The 24,039-nt window shown below is 46.0% G+C and overlaps 1 protein-coding gene across 8 annotated transcripts in view; it reads left to right on the top strand.

The window, feature by feature from the left end:
• The window catches only part of LOC129835413 (dynactin subunit 1-like), a 35,131-nt gene that overhangs the window by 3,128 nt on the left and 7,964 nt on the right, over positions 1–24,039 (top strand). The window contains exons 2-24 of one of the 8 annotated variants that reach the window (XM_055901052.1): positions 184–438; positions 545–623; positions 1,731–1,762; positions 1,902–1,919; positions 2,908–2,931; positions 3,389–3,442; positions 5,663–5,818; positions 6,633–6,656; positions 7,104–7,184; positions 7,343–7,459; positions 7,815–8,019; positions 8,735–8,813; positions 9,177–9,336; positions 11,739–11,843; positions 12,178–12,369; positions 13,961–14,077; positions 14,289–14,441; positions 14,542–14,708; positions 14,958–15,126; positions 15,355–15,423; positions 15,823–15,944; positions 19,506–19,596; positions 19,997–20,158. In XM_055901052.1, coding sequence (XP_055757027.1) covers positions 211–438; positions 545–623; positions 1,731–1,762; positions 1,902–1,919; positions 2,908–2,931; positions 3,389–3,442; positions 5,663–5,818; positions 6,633–6,656; positions 7,104–7,184; positions 7,343–7,459; positions 7,815–8,019; positions 8,735–8,813; positions 9,177–9,336; positions 11,739–11,843; positions 12,178–12,369; positions 13,961–14,077; positions 14,289–14,441; positions 14,542–14,708; positions 14,958–15,126; positions 15,355–15,423; positions 15,823–15,944; positions 19,506–19,596; positions 19,997–20,158 — 2,604 coding nt within the window. In that variant the 5' untranslated portion in view covers positions 184–210. The remainder of the gene's footprint in view (positions 1–183; positions 439–544; positions 624–1,730; positions 1,763–1,901; positions 1,920–2,907; positions 2,932–3,388; positions 3,443–5,662; positions 5,819–6,632; positions 6,657–7,103; positions 7,185–7,342; positions 7,460–7,814; positions 8,020–8,734; positions 8,814–9,176; positions 9,337–11,738; positions 11,844–12,177; positions 12,370–13,960; positions 14,078–14,288; positions 14,442–14,541; positions 14,709–14,957; positions 15,127–15,354; positions 15,424–15,822; positions 15,945–19,505; positions 19,597–19,996; positions 20,159–24,039) is intronic. The other 7 variants (XM_055901053.1, XM_055901055.1, XM_055901054.1 and 4 more) reach the window with 7 other exon arrangements.

Below are 24,039 nucleotides of genomic sequence, written 5' to 3'. Positions count from 1 at the left end.
CAGTTGTCATTATTTCTTGTTTGGGGATAAATTACAGATTTCCAGGCACACAGAGAAGTGCAAAGATCACAACAAAATCAAACCGATGTGAGGCTGTAGACTAACACCGGCAGTGTCAACAGCAGTCACAAGGTCCTCTGTCCTAAACTATGTTCTCTCTCTCTCTCCACCCCCACCCCCCAGATCTCCGGCAGCCCCCTCCTGAGCAAGATGAGTGCGGACGGGGGAGGCAAGCCTGCCAAGGTGGGCTCGGTGGTGGAGGTGATCGGTAAGGGCCAGCGTGGCACGGTGGCGTATGTGGGCGCCACGCTCTTTGCCACGGGCAAGTGGGTGGGTGTGATCCTGGACGAGCCCAAGGGCAAGAATGATGGCACGGTCCAGGGGAAGAGATACTTCCAGTGTGATGAGAACTGCGGCATCTTTGTCCGCCAGTCCCAGGTAACTAAGCTAACACGCCAAACCAGACACACAGACACTCTCTATCTGTGACACACATTGTGGAAGAGTAATAGACTGGTGTATTGAACATGTCTCTCTCTATCAGATCCAGCTAGTGGAAGATGGTGCCACCTCTCCAGACATCCCGGAGTCTTCCACTGCCAAGTTCCTGTCCAAGCAGAAAGGTGAGCAGAATAACAAAGCTGTAGCCTTCATTTACATGGCCTCAGATAGCATCAGGGTTGGGGTTCATTTCAATTCAGTCAATTCAGTTTGTAAACTGAAATTCCAATTCTAATTGTCCTGAATGCTTCTCTATGATAATTATTTGTAGAAATGTCTGTTTACTTCCTGAATTGAGATGGAATTTTCCCCAACCCTGGATAGTATGGCACTGATATTTAGGCTACAATCATAAAGACAACACTAACCACGTTTCCATCCAACATTTTTATGCGCGTAAAGTACATGTTGGATAAAAAATGTCATGACAGGCCTGATGGAAACAGAAAATGTGTCCGTTAAATTTCCAAATGTCGACAAAACGAAATACTGTAGACATGGTGGGATCTTTTAGTGTCGGTACAATTCATTATGTGAGAATTGTCTGCAGAAACTCTTTTTATGCACAAATATTGATAAAATAACCATCATATGGAAGTAAAGTTGGAGTCACGCGATGACATGTTGTGTGGTCTTCCCACTACGACTCGCTGGGAAACCATGCAGTTCATTAGACTGCAGATTAAATAAGGGAGGAATTTCACAGGGTGGTGAAAGTACAAGGTGGTGACCTTGTGATGCACCATTCCAATACATATCCATAATAATCTCATCATACCCACACTGTATCTGCCAGTTGTTGGCTAAGGAGCACGTTTCAATACCAGAGTGGGCACATTCACTATATAATGCCATTTTCTTTTGAATGAGAGAACCATCAGTAGAGTTGAAAATGCGATGGAAAACCATTGAACTTTTTTATTCACTTCATGGGAATTAAACGGCAGAAGTCAATGTTATGTGCACTACGTCGTCACGCACAGCCGTTTAATCCCCAACAAGTCCATTTGATGGAAACTCATATTTGGTGGGGAAATGCACGTATTGTTGTTAAGCAGATATAGAATATTTGCAAGAAAATCTGTTGCCATTTGGATGGAAACCTAGCTACTGTAACACTTTATATTACGCTCCACTTAAAGTATTTCTGAAGGGTTTAGAAGTAGTTTATAGATGTTTGTGTGTGTTTATAATAACATATGATCTGTTCTTTCTGTGTTTATCTTCAGACATCCCTGAGGTTCCAAAATCAGTCAAACAGGTACAGTAAAAATACTGACCTTTGTTTCGGAGCGATTTCCATCCCTCTCCTTTTCTCTCCCTCCAAGTGACCTACCTGACCTCTTCCCTCTTCTACTTCTCTCTATCCCTCTCTCGTTTTCCCCCAAATCCCATTACAGACGCCCATTTCCAAGAAGGTATAGATATTTAAAACTATGCTCACCTACTTTGCCATGGTGGTTGCTTGCTTGTCACGTTTTCTTTTGAATTAGGCTGTTCAGGGTAATATTTTTGGCCTCTCACAGCTTTTCTGTAGTTCTTCTTTTGGACTTTATACTGATAATGGATCACATGGGTGTTTCATGTCACCGTACATTTTTGTTGCGTTTTCACTTTGGTTCCATGACACATTTAGGAGCATGATGTTCCATGTTCTGGCTGTTAGGTTCATTTTATATATATATTTATAATTTTATATATGTATATATATTTAAAAAAAATGTGTTAAAGTTTCAGACGCAAGTGTATTCTTGCTTGCATTGTGATGCGCTTTGTTTTTGCCTCGACCTCACTTGGGATTTTTTTTTTTTTTAAACTTATTTTAAGTCATATTATATATTTTTTAACATCAACTTCACCCACTTATATATTAACTACAGTACGTCACCTCAGTTTTTAAAAGTAGGGGTTATCAGCGCAAACTTCATATTTGCATAAAGACTTAAAGAAAAATTCCACCCAAAAACTGTCTTTTGGTATTTGTTTGATTAGTCAATAGTTGATATAGTTCCAAAATGTTTTGCAGGTCAGCAATGGAGTTTTCAAGATATGCAGCTTTCAAAATACAGAAATACAGCCGGTATGTTGCATCATATGATGCAAAATGCGTCAAACCGGCTGTATTTCTGTATGTCAACAACGAAGCAAATACTAAAATAGTTTTTGGGTGGAGTTTTCCTTTAAGTGACTAAGGGGAATGCAGTAACACACAGCAAGCAGTCCAGCCTGCTGGAGAGTGATATATCAGTGTGTTTTGACTAGTATTAACACTGTGTGTTTCTGCCTCTCTGCCCTGCTAACTACTGCCCTTCGTCGTCTCTGCTGGGCCTGTTTGTGTGTGTTCTCTATCCTCTCCTCCGCCGCTACTATACCCTCCTCCTCCTCTTCCTCCTCCTCCTCCTCCAGTCCGTCACCCGTCGTAGCACCAAGGTGAGCTTGTTATGAACAGCAGATGGTGTGGTAACAGGGTTCCGTTAAAGAAGAGCCCACCTGTCCATTCCTACTGTAGATCGTGACGTCATTGTGATGTCACAGCAGTACGTTCCGAGGTAGATTAGAGCAATGGAATGTTGATAAGCTCATGAATATGGAAGATGTAGGTATGCGACAGAGTAGGAAAGTAGCTCACCACAGTCTGGGAAGGAATTATGTTTTAGAGTGGGAGATCTCCTGCTACAGTTTAACGTCATAGACTGAGATAATCAACAGTCAATATTTGACTTGAGAGTATGTCACACGTCAGTACATGGTGTGTGTATCGGTTTAGGCCTAACTATAGAATGTGAGAGTAGTAGAGTGTATAAAGTTGTTCTAGAAGATTCCCTCAGGAAGAGAGAACAGCAGTAGACAGCTCTTCAACCCCTAACAGTCTACTCTCATACAACAGTGGAACACTCCAGGTCGTCTCTCCTCCGCCAGCTCCCTCCCCTCCCTCCTCATGGTACGTTCCAGGCCTCAAAGCACCTGACTCCCCTGGGAGAGATCAACTCTGGTCCTGGAGGGGTGAACTCTGGTCATTCGGGTTATTGGTCAAAGGTCAAATTCACTGCAATAACTGGAAAAACGACAGCGTAATTAGTTTTAATATTTTAAGCAAGTCCCCACAAAATGTGAAGCAGTAACTTACTACTGTAGTAGTGCCTCTAAAACCAGAGTTCACCCTTTTACAGACAGTTCAGTTCACCTGGCCAGTTCCTTGTGCACTGTTGCTACTTTTTAATGTAGGCCAGATCAGCACAGTAAAGGGTGACTTATATGGCACTGGGTCATCATGATGATTTACTCACCACGGCAGGTTTCACTTAGATACAGGTTTACCGGAGTTCACCTGGGCGGAATGTTTCTATGTTCAGTTCCGGGAGCAGTCTGTTTTTATGGTCACTGGGATTAACAGGTAATGGTACGGTCTCACAGATGTGGTTCTCTTTTACATGTATTTTACTTGTATTTCTCCCTCTTCCTGTTCTCCTCTCTCGCTCCCCTTTCTCTTTCTATATTTCCTTCGCCTCCCTCTACCTCCACCCTCTACCTCCACCCTCTACCTCCACCCTCTACCTCCACCCTCTACCTCCACCCTCTACCTCCACCCTCTACCTCCACCCTCTACCTCCACCCTCTCCCCCCTCCCTCTACCTCCACCCCCTCCCTCTACCTCCACCCTCTCCCCCTCCCTCTACCTCCACCCTCTCCCTCTACCTCCACCCTCTCCCCCTCCCTCTACCTCCACCCTCTCCCCCTCCCTCTACCTCCACCCTCTCCCCCTCCCTCTACCTCCACCCTCTCCCCCTCCCTCTACCTCCACCCTCTCCCCCTCCCTCTACCTACCTCCACCCTCTCCCCCTCCCTCTACCTACCTCCACCCTCTCCCCCTCCCTCTATCTACCTCCACCCTCTCCCCCTCCCTCTACCTACCTCCACCCTCTCCCCCTCCCTCTACCTACCTCCACCCTCTCCCCCTCCCTCTACCTACCTCCACCCTCTCCCCTCCCTCTACCTACCTCCACTCTCTACCCCCTCCCTCTACCTACCTCCACCCTCTACCCCCTCCCTCTACCTACCTCCACCCTCTACCCCCTCCCTCTACCTACCCCCTCCCTCTACCTACCACCACCCTCTACCTACCACCACCCTCTACCTACCTCCACCCTCTACCCCCTCCCTCTACCTACCTCCACCCTCTACCCCCTCCCTCTACCTACCTCCACCCTCTACCCCCTCCCTCTACCTACCTCTCCCCCTCCCTCTACCTACCTCTACCTACCTCTACCTACCTCTACCCCTCCCTCTACCTACCTCCACCCTCTCCCCTCCCTCTACCTCCACCCTCTCCCCTCCCTCTACCGCCACCCTCTCCCCTCCCTCTACCTACCTCCACCCTCTACCCCCTCCCTCTACCTACCGCCACCCTCTACCCCCTCCCTCTACCTACCTCCACCCTCTACCCCCTCCCTCTACCTACCTCCACCCTCTACCCCCTCCCTCTACCTACCTCTCCCCCTCCCTCTACCTACCTCCACCCTCTTCCCCTCCCTCTACCTACCTCTACCCCTCCCTCTACCTACCTCCACCCTCTACCCCTCCCTCTACCTACCTCCACCCTCTACCTCCACCCTCTACCCCCTCCCTCTACCCCCTCCCTCTACCCCCTCCCTCTACCCTCTCCCTCTACCCTCTCCCTCTACCCTCTCCCTCTACCCTCTACCCCCTCCCTCTACCTCCACCCCCTCTCTCTACCTCCACCCCCTCTCTCTACCTCCACCCCCTCTCTCTACCTCCACCCCCTCTCTCTACCTCCACCCCCTCTCTCTACCTCCACCCCCTCTCTCTACCTCCACCCCCTCTCTCTACCTCCACCCCCTCTCTCTACCTCCACCCCCTCTCTCTACCTCCACCCCCTCTCTCTACCTCCACCCCCTCTACCTACCTCCACCCCCTCTCTCTACCTCCACCCTCTCCCCCTCTCTCTACCTCCACCCTCTACCCCCTCCCTCTACCTACCTCCACCTCTACCTACCTCCACCCTCTCCCCCTCCCTCTACCTCCACCCTCTCCCCCTCCCTTCACCCTCTCCCCCTCCCTTCACCCTCTCCCCCTCCCTCTACCTTCACCCTTTCCCCCTCCCTCTACCTACTCCACCTCTCTCTACCTCCCACCTCTCCAGGCTCCCCGGGCCATCGGCCTGTCCAGCTCTCGATCCAGGGAGGATGTCAGCGAGAGCAGCCTGTCTTCCAAGGGTGCGCTGGGGGCTCCTGTCGTCCCCCTGCCCAGCGGCATCCCCGCCACGTCCGGAGCTCAAACCCCCGCCACCCCTAGCAAGGTCAGTCCACAACCCCCTGTGGCCATCACCTTAGGATCTGGGGAGCTTTTTGGTCGAGCACAGAAAGAAAACACCCCATTATCAGAACATTGATACGTTGTTGGATGTGTTTACTACTGGGCTGGAACAAAGCCTGCAGCCTGATATGTCATTTATAGAGCTGAGACGATAAACCCAAAAAATTATTGACACATACCACTTACTGAGGATGTTTTGATGACATAGTTCATTACGATAATTAGCCTATTCTACAGAAAAGTGAAGTTTGAAATTAAGTTTGCTAATATGGGGTGATTATTGGGATAATGGCGACTGTGCATGAAGATGGCGGCCCCCGTGTACTTACCACACATTCCTTGTTTTGCCAAGTTTGCAGTGTTGTTCATCGCTTTCCGTTACTATTTGTATGGTCATTGGCACCGTGTACATGATCCTTAAAGCTTTAAGACGCCGGCAATAAAAAAATATATATATTTACTGGCACATTGAACCATGTCGCGCGCCGTAGTTTAAGAACTCTGTGGGTAGTGCTAAAAACAATGATGTCCTATCTGAATTCCTCCATCTTTATGGGCCGTCGGCCGTTGATGGCTACAACATTCAAACTAGCAGTAGTAGTTTGAAGGGTAACAACAAAAGCTGGTGCACATTATTCTAAACGTATCATTCTATTTGTTGTATTGATTCAGTCAGTTTATTGTGATTATGGCTTTTTGTCTGCATCGCCCAGCTCCACCATGATATCACCTCCATCCATTGTGTTTCCTTCATTCGTTGTCTTTTGACTGTTGTGTTCCATCCATGTTGTAAACAGGCTGAGCCTCCTGCATCAAAGCAGGTAGGGTAACAGTATCTGAACGCATGCTTATCTGGTCTGGGCATGTTGTTTGACTAACAAACCTAGGTTGCCCCAAATGGCACCCTATTCCCTATATAGTGCACTGCTTAATAGGGAATACGGTGCCATTTGGGACGTATCCAGAGATCATAGGGTGCTACTCCTCAGCCTCACTACCACTGCACTTCACCTGCATGCCAACAGAGGGCAGAGTTTCTTTGGTTTAATATTACTGAGTAGAGGAGTTTACTCCAGACACGGTTCTTGGTGGTGGGAGCATGTCTTGGAGCTTTTGAGGTGTTTTTTTGGAATGTGGGTTCTAACGTCTCTGGTTGATTTGAGATGTCCACTATCCCCTCTCTCAATGCCCCCCCCCCCCCCCCCCCCCCCCCTTTCTGTCTTCCCTGATGTGTTCACCTTCACACCTTAACCTCTCTGTGTTCCCAGGAGGAAGAGTCTCTGCGTGGCCAGGTGAAGGACCTAGAGGAGAAGCTGGAGACCCTGAAGATGAAGCGGGCGGAGGACAAGGTCTTTGTCTTTATCATATTATGTACAGCATGTTGACTGGCTGTCTCTGAATGAATTGTGCTATACAATATAAAGACATCTAAAGTTGATTATTTTTTATAAATATGTAATGTAATCACTTGAATTATTATGTATTCATATTTACAATGATTATTCAGGTCAAGCTGAAGGAGCTGGAGAAACACAAGATTCAGCTGGAGCAGCTCCAGGAGTGGAAGACCAAGATGCAGGAGCAGCAGACTGACCTGCAGAAACAACTCAAAGAGGCCAAGAAGGTACAGTACACACCAGAAACATGAATGATTAACCTCTATGGTAGTCACCTTTTTGAAATGAGTACAGCACCTTCACACTTCTTAAGGGGTTTCTGTCCACTTCTCTTTTTAAATCAGAGTACTTGGCAAGACTTCAAGTAACAAACCGGTAGTCATTAACCTAAGATAATTATAAGGTAATCCCTTATGTAATATTGTACCAGGTATGGGAGTCTGTTGTCAGGTACTTAGTTTTAGCTTTGGTTAGATTGACATTGCTAATGACATCCACTCTTGTCATTCTGGATTTTTCGCGTATTTCGTCAGACTCTGTTCACACACAAATGTGGGATGTACACTAATGTTCCTCTCTCAGGACGCCCGGGAGGCCCTGGAGGCCAAGGACCGCTATATGGAGGAGATGGCAGACACGGCGGACGCCATCGAAATGGCCACCCTGGACAAGGAGATGGCCGAGGAGCGGTCCGAAAGCCTGCAGGTGGAGGTGGAGTCGCTGAAGGAGAAGGTGGAGGAACTCACCATGGACCTAGAGATCATTAAACACGAGGTTGAGGAGAAAGGTTAGAGGTCACTAGTAGTGAGTTGCTATAAAAGGCTGCTCTATTTATGGTATCTCATCCCATACAGAGGGTCAAAGATCATACCCCCAAACATGCTAACCTCCCCTGTTATTGTAATAGTGAGAGGTTAGCATGTCTTGGGTGTATGATCTTTGACACTCTAACTTTCTCACTCATCATTATTCACGATTCATTCAGGTTTATCTGTGCTGGTAGCATCCACATTAATGTAGCAGTGTTCAGAAACATTCTTATGATAAAACTGACTCCAATGACACAATACATTATTTACCATTCATTTCTATTGGACTCAAAATAAATTGAAATGCAACCATAACGACATGTAAATGCATCCAACAAGTTTGTATAGTCACAAGCTTGATGTAGTCATTCTGTGCTAGGAATATGGGACCAAATACTAAACTTTTGACTACATTATTTATCATCTTTAGGGGTGTCAATCATTTTGGCCCCTACCTATTTATTGAGAGAAATATATATTGTAAAACAAAATATTTTTGCATACACTATAGGTCAGTATTTAAATGATTTATTTTATACAGTCATAATTGTTCATTTTTATCAAGGGTGTCAATCATTTCGGATCCCACTGTCTTTATATAAAAATAAAATAGCAATCATATATTTGACAAGGACTTCATTATTGCTTGGCAAAGTTGAAACGAAACCTTACCTAACTCTGTTGCTTTTCCAGGTTCTGACGGAGCTGCCTCTAGTTACCACGTAAAGCAGCTGGAGGAGCAGAACAGCAGGCTGAAAGATGCTCTGGTCAGGTGCGTGTACTTAAAACCATAACACCTTTTTTTTTTAAATTTATTTTTTAAAGATGTTTCAGTTTTGACCAAACTGTCTCATCCGTTACCTGATGTTTCTTTGAGATCTAGTGCCCCATATGGGTACACTGGGGTGTCTCTTCCCTTCAGGATTTGTTCAAAATGATTTGTCTGTCACTTTTTGGGGCAGTTTCCTGGACACAAATTAAGCCTAGTCCTGGACTAAAAAGCCTGCTCAGTGGAGAATCTCCATTAGAAGTGGTTTCTAGTGCAGGACTGCACTTAATCTGGGTCTGGGAAACCATCCTTAAACGTTTCCCTTTAGTTTGATCTCTAACAGAACTATTTGTTCCCCTCCCTCAGGATGCGTGACCTGTCGTCGTCTGAGAAGCAGGAGCATGTGAAGCTGCAGAAACAGATGGAGAAGAAGAATGGAGAGCTGGAGACTCTGAGGACCCAGAAGGAGAAACTACAGGAGGAGATGAAGCAGGCTGAGGCCACCATCGATGAGCTGAAGGAGCAGGTCAGTCAGCCAGGCCATCATCGATGAGCTGAAGGAGCAGGTCAGTCAGCCAGGCCACCATCGATGAGCTGAAGGAGCAGGTCAGTCAGCCAGGCCACCATCGATGAGCTGAAGGATCAGGTCAGTCAGCCAGGCCACCATCGATGAGCTGAAGGAGCAGGTCAGTCAGCCAGGCCACCATCGATGAGCTGAAGGAGGTCAGTCAACCAGTCTGTCAGCCAGTCAGTTAGTCAGTCAGCTTGGGGGGGTTTAGATTACCATCAACAAGCTCAAAGAATAGGTAAGTCAACAAGTTGGTTAGTCAGCCAGTCAGGCCACCATCAATGAGCTCAAATAACAGGTCAGTCTGTCCGTCAGCCAGTCAGTTAACCAGCCAGCCAGCCAGGACATTATCAACAAGCTAAAAGAACAGGTCGGTCGGGTCAGTGAGTCAGCCAGTCAACTAGGTTACCATCAACAAGCTCAAAGAACATGCCAGCCAGCCTCTCCGACAGGCCACCATCATTGAGCTCAAAGAACAAGTCAGTCAGCCAGTCAGTCATTCAGCCAGTCAGTGAACAGGTCAGTCAACCATAGTGTCAGTCAGCCATTCCGTCTGTCAGTCAGTCAACCAGTCAGCTAGGCCACCATCAATGAGCTCAAAGAACAGGTCAGCCAACCAGACAGTCGGTTAGTCAGTCAGTCAGGGACCTCAAAGAACATGTCAGTTGGTCGTTCAGCCAGTCAGTCAGCCCACCATGGATGAGCTCAGTGAACAGGTTAGCCAGTCAGTCAGCCCACCATGGATGAGCTCAGTGAACAGGTTAGTCAGTCAGTCATCCCACCATGGATGAGCTCAGTGAACAGGTTAGCCAGTCAGCCCACCATGGATGAGCTCAGTGATCAGGTTAGCCAGTCAGCCCACCATGGATGAGCTCAGTGAACAGGTTAGCCAGTCAGCCCACCATGGATGAGCTCAGTGATCAGGTTAGCCAGTCAGCCCACCATGAATGAGCTCAGTGAACAGGTTAGCCAGTCAGCCCACCATGGATGAGCTCAGTGATCAGGTTAGCCAGTCAGCCCACCATGGATGAGCTCAGTGAACAGGTTAGCCAGTTGATCGTTCAGCCAGTCAGCCAGCCCACCATGGATGAGCTCAGTGAACAGGTTAGCCAGTCGGCCCGCCATGGATGAGCTCAGTGAACAGGTTAGCCAGTTGCTCATATAAAGCAGGGGTCTTAAACTTTTTGAACAGGAACCCCCTCCCTGGCATACCGGCGACCCAGGAACGCCCCCCCCCCTGGCAAACTAGTGACCCAGAGACCATCATACTTTAGCAAAAAAATTACATTTCATGTCTCATCAGGTGAATGATAATGGCAAGGAGAAGTAATCAACATTTTTAAATTAATAGTTTTGGTAGATTGTTTTTCATTATTTTCACCTGCCCACGTTATTATTTACATTTTAGTCATTTAGCGGACGCTAATATCCAGAGGGACTTACAGTAGGGAGTGCATACATTTTTATATTATTTCCCCGTGGGAATCGTACCCACGTGCCTGGCGTTGCAAGCGCCATGCACTACCAACTGAGCCACACGGGATCTAATTGGACAAGGAAGTGTAAACTCTTAACATAGCCTATTAGCTAGAAAGGTAGCTCCAAACACATTTTTGCTAAGAGCAACTGTTTCACTGACCAAGAAGGAGAGTGATGGAGTGCTGCATCAGATGACCTGGCCTCCACAATCACCTGACCTCAACCCAATTGAGATGGTTTGGGATGAGTTGGACCGCAGAGGCCAGGAAAGGCAGCCAACAAGTGCTTAGCATATGTGGGAACTCCTTCAAGACTGTTGCAAAAGCATTCCTCATGAAGCTGGTTGAGCAAATGCCAAGAGTGTTCAAAGCTGTCATCAAGGCAAAGTGTGGCTACTTTGAAGAATCTAAAATCTGTTTTGATTTAACACTTTTTTTTGTTTTTTACATTATTCCATATGTGTTATTTCCTAGTTTTTGATGTCGTCACTATTGTGGAAAATAAAGTGGAAAATAAAGAAAAACCCTTGAATGAGTAGGTGTGTTCAACATTTTGACTGGTACTGTGTGTCCTAGGTGCATGGTTTTAGGGTTAAACTGTGTTATATGTGTCCTAGGTGGATGGTGTTAGGGTTAAACTGTGTTATATGTGTCCTAGGTGGATGGTGTTATATGTGTCCTAGGTGGATGGTTAGGGTTAAACTGTGTTATGTGTCCTAGGTGGATGGTGTTAGGGTTAAACTGTGTTATATGTGTCCTAGGTGGATGGTGTTAGGGTTAAACTGTGTTATGTGTCCTAGGTGGATGGTGTTAGGGTTAAACTGTGTTATATGTGTCCTAGGTGGATGGTGTTAGGGTTAAACTGTGTTATATGTGTCCTAGGTGGATGCTGCTCTCGGGGCAGAGGAGATGGTAGAGACTCTAACTGAGAGGAATCTGGACCTGGAGGAGAAAGTCAGAGAGCTGAGAGAGACAGTCACTGACCTGGTGAGTTCAATCAACAATACCCCTGTCAACGCTGTTACCTTAATGTCAACTTTGATATCCATGTCAATTCCGTTACTTTGTATGCTTTGAGTAGTCAGTGATTTGTTGAGTCAACTCTGTTCGTATGTTTTGAATAACCAACTCTGTGTCAACTGTTTGCCCTTCATGTGGGTCCACGACATTGGCAAGGAGACTGTTTTAGAGACGGAGAAACACCGTTTGTGTTTGAACCTTGTCTGTGCATGACTTTATATCTAAACCCCTGTCCACTCACCACTACACAACTATAGCTGCTCTGACCCTTAACCCGTCAACCCTGACCTCTCCCCCCCAGGAAGCGATCAACGAGATGAATGACGAGCTTCAGGAGAACAGCCGAGAGACAGAGATGGAGCTGAGGGAGCAGTTGGACCTGAACGGGGCCAGGGTTAGAGAGGCCCAGAAGAGAGTGGAGGCTGCTCAGGAGACTGTAGCAGACTACCAGCAGACCATCAACAAGTACCGCCAGCTCACTGCCAGCCTGCAGGTATGTACCGCCAGCTCACTGCCAGCCTGCAGGTATGTACCGCCAGCTCACTGCCAGCCTGCAGGTATGTACCGCCAGCTCACTGCCAGCCTGCAGGTATGTACCGCCAGCTCACTGCCAGCCTGCAGGTATGTACCGCCAGCTCACTGCCAGCCTGCAGGTATGTACCGCCAGCTCACTGCCAGCCTGCAGGTATGTACCGCCAGCTCACTGCCAGCCTGCAGGTATGTACCGCCAGCTCACTGCCAGCCTGCAGGTATGTACCGCCAGCTCACTGCCAGCCTGCAGGTATGTACCGCCAGCTCACTGCCAGCCTGCAGGTATGTACCGCCAGCTCACTGCCAGCCTGCAGGTATGTACCGCCAGCTCACTGCCAGCCTGCAGGTATGTACCGCCAGCTCACTGCCAGCCTGCAGGTATGTACCGCCAGCTCACTGCCAGCCTGCAGGTATGTACCGCCAGCTCACTGCCAGCCTGCAGGTATGTACCGCCAGCTCACTGCCAGCCTGCAGGTAAGGACCGCCAGCTCACTGCCAGCCTGCAGGTATGTACCGCCAGCTCACTGCCAGCCTGCAGGTATGTACCGCCAGCTCACTGCCAGCCTGCAGGTATGTACCGCCAGCTCACTGCCAGCCTGCAGGTATGTACCGCCAGCTCACTGCCAGCCTGCAGGTATGTACCGCCAGCTCACTGCCAGCCTGCAGGTAAGGACCGCCAGCTCACTGCCAGCCTGCAGGTATGTACCGCCAGCTCACTGCCAGCCTGCAGGTATGTACCGCCAGCTCACTGCCAGCCTGCAGGTATGTACCGCCAGCTCACTGCCAGCCTGCAGGTATGTACCGCCAGCTCACTGCCAGCCTGCAGGTATGTACCGCCAGCTCACTGCCAGCCTGCAGGTATGTACCGCCAGCTCACTGCCAGCCTGCAGGTATGTACCGCCAGCTCACTGCCAGCCTGCAGGTATGTACCGCCAGCTCACTGCCAGCCTGCAGGTATGTACCGCCAGCTCACTGCCAGCCTGCAGGTAAGGACCGCCAGCTCACTGCCAGCCTGCAGGTATGTACCGCCAGCCTGCAGGTATGTACCGCCAGCCTGCAGGTATGTACCGCCAGCCTGCAGGTATGTACCGCCAGCCTGCAGGTATGTACCGCCAGCCTGCAGGTATGTACCGCCAGCCTGCAGGTATGTACCGCCAGCCTGCAGGTATGTACCGCCAGCCTGCAGGTATGTACCGCCAGCCTGCAGGTATGTACCGCCAGCCTGCAGGTATGTACCGCCAGCCTGCAGGTATGTACCGCCAGCCTGCAGGTATGTACCGCCAGCCTGCAGGTATGTACCGCCAGCCTGCAGGTATGGTTGGAAATGACAACTTCAGAGGAGTGTCAAAGAACATGCAATCAAAAAAATGAAACTGGAAAACACTAACAAGCATGTTTAGTAGTTAAAACAATGAAAAGGTGAACTTGTTTGTCACACTTTGGGGTTTTAAGAACTTCCTGAACACATTCCTTTTAAGCAAAATGGGGAAGGTGTTGGGTGACTGATTTCGTTTGGTTGTTTGTATCTAAAGTGTGTGTGTGTGTGTGTCTAGGATGCCAACAAGGAACTGACCAGTGCTCAGAATGCCAACGCAGAGCAGGTCCAGCAGCCACCAGCTGAGCTGTTTGACTTCAAGATCAAGTTCGCTGAGACCAAGGCCTACGCCAAGGTAAGGAACACGGAACAGCAGGTTCTGGTAAAGACCCAGCTTGGGGTCCAACTGTCCCATTCAACACTTTGGGAGCATCATACCAGTCTGCGGATGTGCTTTTTGTTCCCAGAGAAACATGCATTGCATTTTAGTGTTAAATGTACAGGTGTGTACTGTTATTGCAGATAAATAATGTGTGTGTCCTGTGTGTGTGTGTGTGTGTCTCCAGGCCATAGAGATGGAGCTGAGGAAGATGGAGGTGGGCCAGGCCAACAGACAGGTGTCTCTCCTCACATCCTTCATGCCCGACTCCTTCCTGCGTCACGGAGGAGACCACGACTGTATCCTGGTGCTGCTGCTCATACCAAGACTCATCTGCAAGGTACAGGGAGAGAGGGGAACAGTAACAGGTTTAACATTTGACGAGGAGTGTGTCTGCTTGTTTTTCAAGATGCCAAATGTATGTTCCCCCCTCCCTCTAGGCTGAGTTGATCAGTAAGCAGGCCCAGGAGAAGTTTGATCTGAACGGTAACCCCGTGGAGAGGACTGGGGTGAAGATGAGAGGACCACCTGGAGAACAGCTCAGCTTCGCCTCTGGACTGGTGTACTCTCTCACCCTGCTGCAGGCCACGCTGCACAAATACCAACAGTAAGGCCAAGTGTGTCTGTCTTTCTCTGCCACTACCTGATAGGAAGGAAAACCATGAAGGAGTTATCTTTTAGATTCTGAATCACTTTCTGTCTTAATTAGGAAGCGTAAGTGTACTGTAAATCTGACATACCCTATGTTACTTTCAAAAGATAGTACCAGCTCATTCCACAGTCTGCTTTCTCTCGTCTGTGGCTGTTGTCAGAGTAGTGTCATTTACTTCATCCATCAAATATTCTCTCCCCCTAGAGCTCTGAACTGCTGCAGTGTGCAGGTGTATACGCAGATGGGGACTCTCTACTCAGAGATGAGTGTCCATGAGCGTTCCCTAGACTTCTTCATAGACCTGCTGCACAAAGACCAGCTGGATGAGACCGTACACGTGGAGCCTCTCACCAAGGCCATCAAGTACTACCAGGTTAGTACCACGCACGGATTCACACACACACTCTTCATATGCACTCGATGGCACACCTGACGGAGAGACGAAAACACTTGACCACACGCTATACTCTCGACAGTGCCGACTCTGTCAACTCAACACTGATGAAACACATTATCAAGCCTCATCAATTTTGTTAAGAATAAATCAAACTCCAGATTATGTGAGGCCTTGATTGACGTACCAATCTGCTTTATGTTGCAGCAACTATACAGCATCCACCTAGCTGAGCAGACTGAAGACTGCACCGTGCAGCTGGCTGATCACATCAAGGTAAAACTGTCTTGTACTGAAGAAAGTAAACCTATCTAGGCCCTTTTAAGGTCTTTCCTTTCCTCCCTTCCTTGAGGTAATCAAGATTTCTAACAGGCCCCTAGTCTTTTCTAAGTTCAGTAACAAACATGGTCTAACTAAACTCAATTTGACGTTTTGATCTCTGACGTCTAGGTCATTCAGAGTGTGTTGGATTGTATGGGGGCTGAGGGCCTTCCTACACTACTGACTGTCTCTCTGTCAATGTCTGTGTGTATCGCTCTCATCCTCTGTGTGTGTCGCTCTCGCCCTCTGTGTGTGTCGCTCTCGCCCTCTGTGTGTGTCGCTCTCGCCCTCTGTGTGTGTCGCTCTCGCCCTCTGTGTGTGTCGCTCTCGCCCTCTGTGTGTGTCCGTGTGTAGTTCATCCAGAGTGCGTTGGACTGTATCGGTGCTGAGGTGGTGCGTCTCAGGGCTTTCCTTCAGCCGGGACAGGAGGGGCTGGCTCTGAACATCCTTCTGAAGGACCTGGACACCACGTGCAGGTCTGATATAACTATATTTAATAATATTATTTCCATGTACGGTACCAGTCAAAAGTTTAGAAAATAGTAAAAATAAAGAACAACCCTTGAATGAGTAGTTGTGTCTAAACATTTGACTGGTACTGTATATATATGTATTCGCAGACCCCTGGTTGAATACCCCTGATATGGCGGTTTCTTCCAACCTATCCAACCTAGGAAGTTTACCATGCTTGTGTTACTGCTTATGTTTAGGAGGCAACCGCTCCACAGGTGACATGGCTATATGTCTATTCTTCTGGTCTATAAATCAGACTTTTAAGACCTTTGCGACGTATGTTTTTGTAAAAAGTAACATACAATGTTAATTGTTTTGACATTTGAAAATCATTACTGTATGTCGAATAAATTAGTGTGTGTTTATTTAACAATCAAGGCTATGTAAATATGTTCACTGTGTTTATTTCACAACCAAGGCTATGTAAATATTTTCAAAGGAACTGCATGATAAAAAGATATGCAGTACCAGTCACCAGTTTAGACACATCTACTCATTCAAGGGTTGTTCTTTATTTTTTACTATTTTCTACATTGTAGAATAATAGTGAAGACAAACTAAGAAAGAACACATATGGAATCATGTAGTAACCAAAAAAAATGTTAAAATAGATTTTGATTTGAGATTCTTCAAAGTAGCCTTGATGACAGCTTTGCACACTTGCCATCCTCTCAACCAGCTTCCCACATATGCTGAGCACTTGTTGGCTGCTTTTCCTTCACTCTGCGGTCCAACTCATCCCAAACCATCTCAATTGGGTTGAGGTCGGGTGATTGTAGAGGCCAGGTCATCTGATGCAGCACTCATCACTCTCCTTCTTGGTCAAATTGCCCTTAGACAGCCTGGAGGTGTGTTGGGTCATTGTCCTGTTGAAAAACAAATGATAGCCCCACTAAGCACAAACCAGATGGGGTGGCATATACAGTTGAAGTCGGAAGTTTACATACACCTTAGCCAAATACATTTAAACTCAGTTTCTCAAAGTTCCTGACATTTAATTTTAGTAAAAAATCCCTGTCAGTTAGGATAACCACTTTATTTTAAGAATGTGAAATGTCAGAATAATAGTAGAGAGAATGATTTATTTCAGCTTGTATTACTTTCATCACATTCCCAGTGGGTCAGAAGTCTACATACACTCAATTAGTATTTGGTAGCATTGCCTTTAAATGGTTTAACTTGGTTCAAACATTTCGGGTAGCCTTCTCCATCTTCCCACAATAAGTTGGGTGAATGTTGGCCCATTCCTCCTGACAGAGCTGGTGTAACTGAGTCAGGTCTGTAGGCCTCCTTGCTTGCACACTCTTTTTCAGTTATGCCCACATTTTCAATCGGATTGAGGTCAGGGCTTTGTGATGGCCAATCCCAATACCTTGACTTTGTTGTCCTTAAGCCATTTTGCCACAACTTTGGAAGTATGCTTGGGGTCATTGTCCATTTGGAAAACCCATTTGCGACCAAGCTTTAACTTCCTAAATGATGTCTTGAGATGTTGCTTCAATATATCCACATAATTTTCCTCCCTCATGATGCCATCTATTTTGTGAAGTGCACCAGTCCCTCCTGCAGCAAAGCATCCCCACAACATGATGCTGCCACCCCCGTGCTTCATTGTTGGGATGGTGTTCTTCTGCTTGCAAGCCTCCCCCTTTTTCCTACAAACATAACAATGGTCATTATGGCCAAACAGTTCTATTTTTGTTTCATCAGACCAGAGGACATTTCTCCAAAAAGTACGCTCTTTGTCCCCATGTGCAGTTGCAAACCGTAGTCTGGCTTTTTTATGGCGGTTTTTGAGCAGTGGCTTCTTCCTTGCTGAGCGGCCTTTCAGGTTATGTTGATATAGGACTCGTTTTACTGTGGATATAGACACTTTTGTACATGTTTCCTCCAGCATCTTCACAAGGTCCTTTGCTGTTTTTCTGGGATTGATCTGCACTTTTTGTACCAAAGTACATTCATCTTTAGGAGACAGAACGCATCTCCTTCCTGAGCGGTATGATGGCTGCGTGGTCCCATGGTGTTTATACTTGCGTACTATTGTTTGTACAGATGAACGTGGTACCTTCAGGCATTTGGAAATTGCTCCCAAGGATGAAGCAGACTTGTGGAGGTCTACAATTGTTTTTTTGAGATCTTGGCTGATTTCTTTTGATTTTCCAATGATGTTGAGCAAAGAGGCACTGAGTTTGAAGGTATGCCTTGAAATACATCCACAGGTACACCTCCAATCGGAAGCTTCCAAAGCCATGACTTAGTTTTCTGGAATTTTCCAAGCTGTTTAAAGGCACAGTCAACTTAGTGTATGTACATTTCTGAACCACTGGTATTGTGATACAGTAAGTGAAATAATCTGTCTGTAAACAATTGTTGGAAAAATTACTTGTCATTCACAAAGTAGATGTTTCTAACTGACTTGCCAAAACTATAGTTTGTTAATTAGAAATTTGGAGTGGTTGAAAAATGAGTTTTAATGACTCCAACCTAAGTGTATGTAAACTTCCGACTTTAACTGTAACTGCAGAATGCTGTGGTAGCCATGCTGGTTAAGTGTGCCTTGAATTCTAAATAAATCACAGACAGTGTCACCAGGAAAGCACCATCACACCTCCTCCTCCATGCTTCACGGTGGGAATCACACATGCGGAGATCATCCGTTCACCTACTCTGCTTCTCACGAAGAAACGGCGGTTGGAACCAAAAATCTCACATTTGGACTCATCGAACTAAGGACAGATTTCCACCAGTCTAATGTCCATTGCTCGTGTTTCTTGGCCCAAGCAAGTCTCTTCTTATTATTGGTGTCCTTCAGTAGTGGTTTCTTTGCAGCAAAATCGACCATGAAGGCCTGATTTACACAGTCTCCCCTGAACAGATGATGTTGAGATGTGTCTGTTACTTGAACTCTGAATCATTTATTTGGGCTGCAATCTGAGGTGCAGTTAACTCTAATGAACTTTTGCTTTGCAGCAGAGGTAACTCTGGGTCTTCCATTCCTGTGGCGGTCCTCATGAGAGCCAGTTTCATCATAGTGTTTGATGGTTTTTGTGACTGCACTTGAAGAAATGTTCAAAGTTCTTGAAATTGTCCGGATTGACTGACTGGCTTAGTCTTTTACCAAATAGGGCTATCTTCTGTATACCATCCCTACCTTATCACAACTGATTGGCTCAAACAGATTAAGGAAATAAGTTCCTTCTTAACACCTGTTAATTGCAATGCATTCCAGATGACTACCTCATGAAGCCTTTTGAGAGAATGGCAAGAGTGCAAAGCTGTCATCAGGGTAAAGGGTGACTACTTTGAAGAATCTTGAATAAAACATTTTGTAACACTTTTTTTTGGTTGCTAAATGATTCCATATGTGTTGTTTCATCATTTTGATGTCTTCACTATCATTATACAATGTAGAAAATAGTACAAATAAAGAAATTCTTGAATGAGTAGATGTGTCCAAACTGTTGACTGGTGCTGTGTGTGTGTGTGTGTGTATATTATCTATCTCTGTTATTTACCTTCTGCAGTGACATCAAACAGTTCTGTAAGAAGATCAGACGCAGGATGCCAGGGACCGATGTACCAGGGGTGCCAGCTGCTCTGTCTTTTGGAGCTCCGGTATGTGACCAGCGCTATGCTTAGGCCTTACGTTTAGGTTGGAGAGTCTTGGCCTTGTTAAGTGTTTCACAGTATCTTTGGAGCCCCAGTATGAACAACATTTTGTAGGTCTTGTGCGTAACCCAAACCCAGTGGCTCCATACATGCGAACATTAGCCAATTTCAAGTCATTGAAGTAGTTGCATGTGATAGAACGCTACATGTTAGCTGTGACCAAGTAACCTGGCACACTTAGCCTTATGCTAACAACACCAGCTGGCCTTGACTCTTGGCTGGCGTTTGGAGCACAGAACCTAGTGTTTACACTTATCTCATAAACTACAGTAATGCAACTGTCAACTTTGTGGAGGTGGAAATACTCTGAGAATGTGTGACTGACAGCTCTGTGGACCAATGACAGGTGTCGGAGACGCTGACGGACTGCAGGCGTCAGCTGACGCGGGTGGTTGCCGTGCTACAGGAGGTGGCTGCGGCGGGGGCACAGATGGTCGCCCCTCTCGGGGAGCAGGAGGGGCTCAACGCTCTAAAACTGGATGACGTGGCCTTCAAGGCTGTTGAACAGGTACTATATACGGCACACAGCTCCCGGAGCTAATTCTTCTTGATTAATGTGGACGACCTGTCTGTCACACAATACGGTAACCATAGGCTACATGTACACTACATGACCAAAAGTATGTGGACACCTGCTCATCGAACATCTCATTCCAAATCATAATATGGAGTTGGCCGCCCCCTTTGCTGCTACAAAAGCTTCCACTCTTCTGGGAAGGCTTTCCACTTGAAATTTGAACATTGTTGTGGGGACTTGCATTAGTGAGGTTGGGCACTGTTGGGCGATTAGACCTGGCTCGCAGTCGCCGTTCCAATTCATCCCAAAGGTGTTTGATGGGATCTCGACAAACTATCTGTATGGACCTTGCTTTGTACACGAGGACATTGTCATGCTGAAACAGGAAAGGGCCATCCTCAAACTGTTGCCACAAAGTTGGAAGCACAGAATTGTCTAGAATGTCATTGTATGCTGTAGCCTTAAGATTTCTCTTCACTGGAACAAAGGGGCCTAGCCCAAACCATAAAATACAGCCCCAGACCATTATTCCTCCTCCACCAAACTTTACAGTTGGCACTAGGGTTGAATATTTTATCAGTATTTTACTAATGTTCCATCCTGAGAATAAATCACTTTTCTCCCGGGTAATCCGGTATTTCCCGGTTAAACCGGGAGTGTCAAACCTGACGCTACCTTGGCCTGATGACCCTTATATAATAATAAATGTTATGATCCCTACATTAACGACATTTAATGAGCCCAAAAAATCCCAAATGTTTGTGCCGTTATCCATTTCATACTGTAAATCAAATCAAAGTTTGTCACGTGCGCCGAATACAACACTTACAGTGAAATGCTTACTTACAGGCTCTAACCAATAGTGCAAAAAAGGTGTTAGGTGAACAATAGGTAAGTAAAGAAATAAAACAACAGTAAAAAGACAGGCTATATACAGTAGCGAGGCTATAAAAGTAGCGAGGTTACATATAGACACCGGTTAGTCGGGCTGATTGAGGTAGTATGTACATGTAGATATGGTTAAAGTGACTATGCATATATGATGAACAGAGAGTAGCAGTAGCGTAAAAGAGGGGTTGGTGGGTGGTGGGACACAATGCAGATAGCCTAGTATGTACATGAATGTATAGTTAAAGTGACTATTCATGTATGATAAACAGAGTAGCAGCAGAGTCAAAATAGGGTTTGGGGGGGGGGTATAGGCCACTGCACATTACACGGGACAGAAAAACAAAAGCCCATAGCTGTAGCTAGCTATATGCTCTCTTGGGTAAATTAATGAAACTAGCTCCAGTAGGCTGATCTTTTTGACTGTGGACTGTATTACTGTATTATATGGACTGGATTTATGGACTTCATTCAAACTATGATTTTTCAGAAGAGAACAGGCGATTCTGGTCCCACGCATGCAGCCTACAAAGTTACAAGTACAGGCTAGTGAATTTGATTTTAATTTTGAAATATAATAGGGCCTATTCGTATAATTCGTAGGCTGACGTGTATATGTATATATCATATTTCCCCTTAATGTTATAAGCCTACCTCCTCTTTCTCTCTCTTGTTGCTTCATTCCTTCCTCGCTTTCAACAGTTAAATGAAATACGTTTTGTTGTCCTTAATCATTCTAATGACGTCCTTGAATAATATAGGACTAAAATTAGATGCAGAAGGCTTTCACTTCTCTTCATGAAGATTTGAATGGTTATGGGTCTGAGTAAATATCTGCTCTAGCCTACTGCCATCACGCATTCGTTCTTCTTTCAAACTAAACACATACAGTGATTTTTCTATTGGTTGTTGTAATTAACATTTAGCAAAAAGAGCTACAAAAAAATAAATCATTTCCAATGTAACAAATGTTTTACATCAATAAAAGCAGTGTAATTCCACCATATTCAATAGGTCTACTAGCGAAATAGTCTATTGGTATAAGTAATGCAAAAGAAGTTCTATCCAACAAGCTATTCTAGTCTAGCTTTTCCCGCATGGGACTCCAAGAGCTAAGGAGTGTTGTTTTTTTTTAAGGAGAGGGGCCAGCGGAGCACAGGTGCGTGCGTATTGCGCAAGAAACTGAGGCGATAAGTTAGAAGCTTATGCATAACCCACCATTAATTAGCTAAATATAAGGCTAATACTGCATTGAATATATTACCTGAAAGAGTTAGACTAGGATATCCTATATGTAGGGCTATATGTCCATCTAGAACAAGATTCTCTATTTTGGATGTAATTTAAATGGAGTTGATGGCGCTAGAGAGAGACTGCGAGAGAGCGCTCGCGTTTGCGCTGATTTTAAAGAAGAAAAAAAGTGTACTCTTTAAAATAAAAAATAAGGTGACCCCCGAAAGCCAGATGGAGATATACGCCATTCGGTCTTTATGTTACTGTAGTATAGGCTATGCTGCAGCAAATGTAGGCCTACCTGTCACAAGAAAGAAGGTTACCATGATGAGATGATACTGTAGGTCTACATGCATTGTGTATTGCGCTCCGTACTGAGATGGTCTGTCCCCACCCTGAGCGTTGATTCATCATGCAGAGGTCATTGGTAAGGATCGCTCTTTCTTTTCGCCTAAAATGACATACCCAAATCTAACTGTCTGTAGCTCAGGCCCTGAAGCAAGGATATGCATATTCTCGGTACCATTTAAAAGGAAACACTTTGAAGTTTGTGGAAATTTGAAAGTAATGTCAGAGAATATAACACATTAGATCTGGTAAAAGATAATACAAAGAAGAAAACATGCATTTTTTTTTCATCTTTGAAATTCAAGAGAAATGCCAGAATATATTATTGCAGTTTAGGTGCAATTTTGGCCACTAGATGGCAGCAGTGTGTGCAAAGTTTTAGACTGATCCAATAAACCATTGCATTACTGTTCAAAATGTTGTATCAAGTCTGCCCAAATGTGCCTAATTGGTTTATTGATACATCTTCGAGTTTGTAACTGTGCACTCTCCTCAAACAATAGCATGGTATTCTTTCACTGTGATTAAAACTGTAAATTGGACAGTGCAGTTAGATTAACAAGAATTTAAGCTTTCTGCCCATATAAGACATTTCTATGTACTGGGAAATGTTCTTGTTCCTTACAATGTCAGGCTAATCACATTCGTGCACGTTAGCTCAATCGTCCCATGGGGGGGGGGACACCGAACCTGTAGAGGTTTAACAGTTCCATTTCACACCATGCTGTTCATATAAATAATTTACCGGTTTCTCGGTTATTTATCCCAGGAAAAGGAAGTAGTTTTGGGCGGTAAATCTCGGTAACCCGGTTCCCAACATTCAACCCTAATTGGCACTATGCATTGGGGCAGGTAGCGTCCTCCTGGCATCCGCCAAACTTAGATTTGTCCGTTGGACTGCCAGATGGTGAAGCGTGATTCATCACTCCAGAGAACGCGTTTCCACTGCTCCAGAGTCCAATGGCAGCGAGCTTTACACCACTCCAGCCAACACCATGTGCAATGCCAAGCGATCTTAGGCTTGTGTGTGGCTGCTCGGCCATGGAAACCCATTTCATGAAGCTCCCGACAAATAGTTATTGTGCTGAAGTTGCTTCCAGAGGCAGATTGGAACTCGGTATTGAGTGTTGCAACCAAAGACAGATGATTTTTATGCGCTAATTGCTTAAGCACTCTGTGGTCCTGTTCTGTGAGCTTGTGTGGCCTACCACTTCACAGCTGAGTTGTTGTTGCTCCTAGATGTTCCCACTTCACAATAACAGCACCTAGAGTTGACAAGGTCAGCTCTAGCAGGGAAGAAATTTGATGAACTGACTTGTTTGAGATGTGGCATCCTATGATAGTACCACGCTGAAAGTCACTGAGCTCTTCAGTAAGGCCATTCTACTGCCAATGTTTGTCTA

Source organism: Salvelinus fontinalis, chromosome 36 (assembly GCF_029448725.1).
Source record: "Salvelinus fontinalis isolate EN_2023a chromosome 36, ASM2944872v1, whole genome shotgun sequence".
Lineage (NCBI taxonomy): Eukaryota > Metazoa > Chordata > Actinopteri > Salmoniformes > Salmonidae > Salvelinus > Salvelinus fontinalis.
This window is presented reverse-complemented; position numbering and strand designations above follow the sequence as displayed.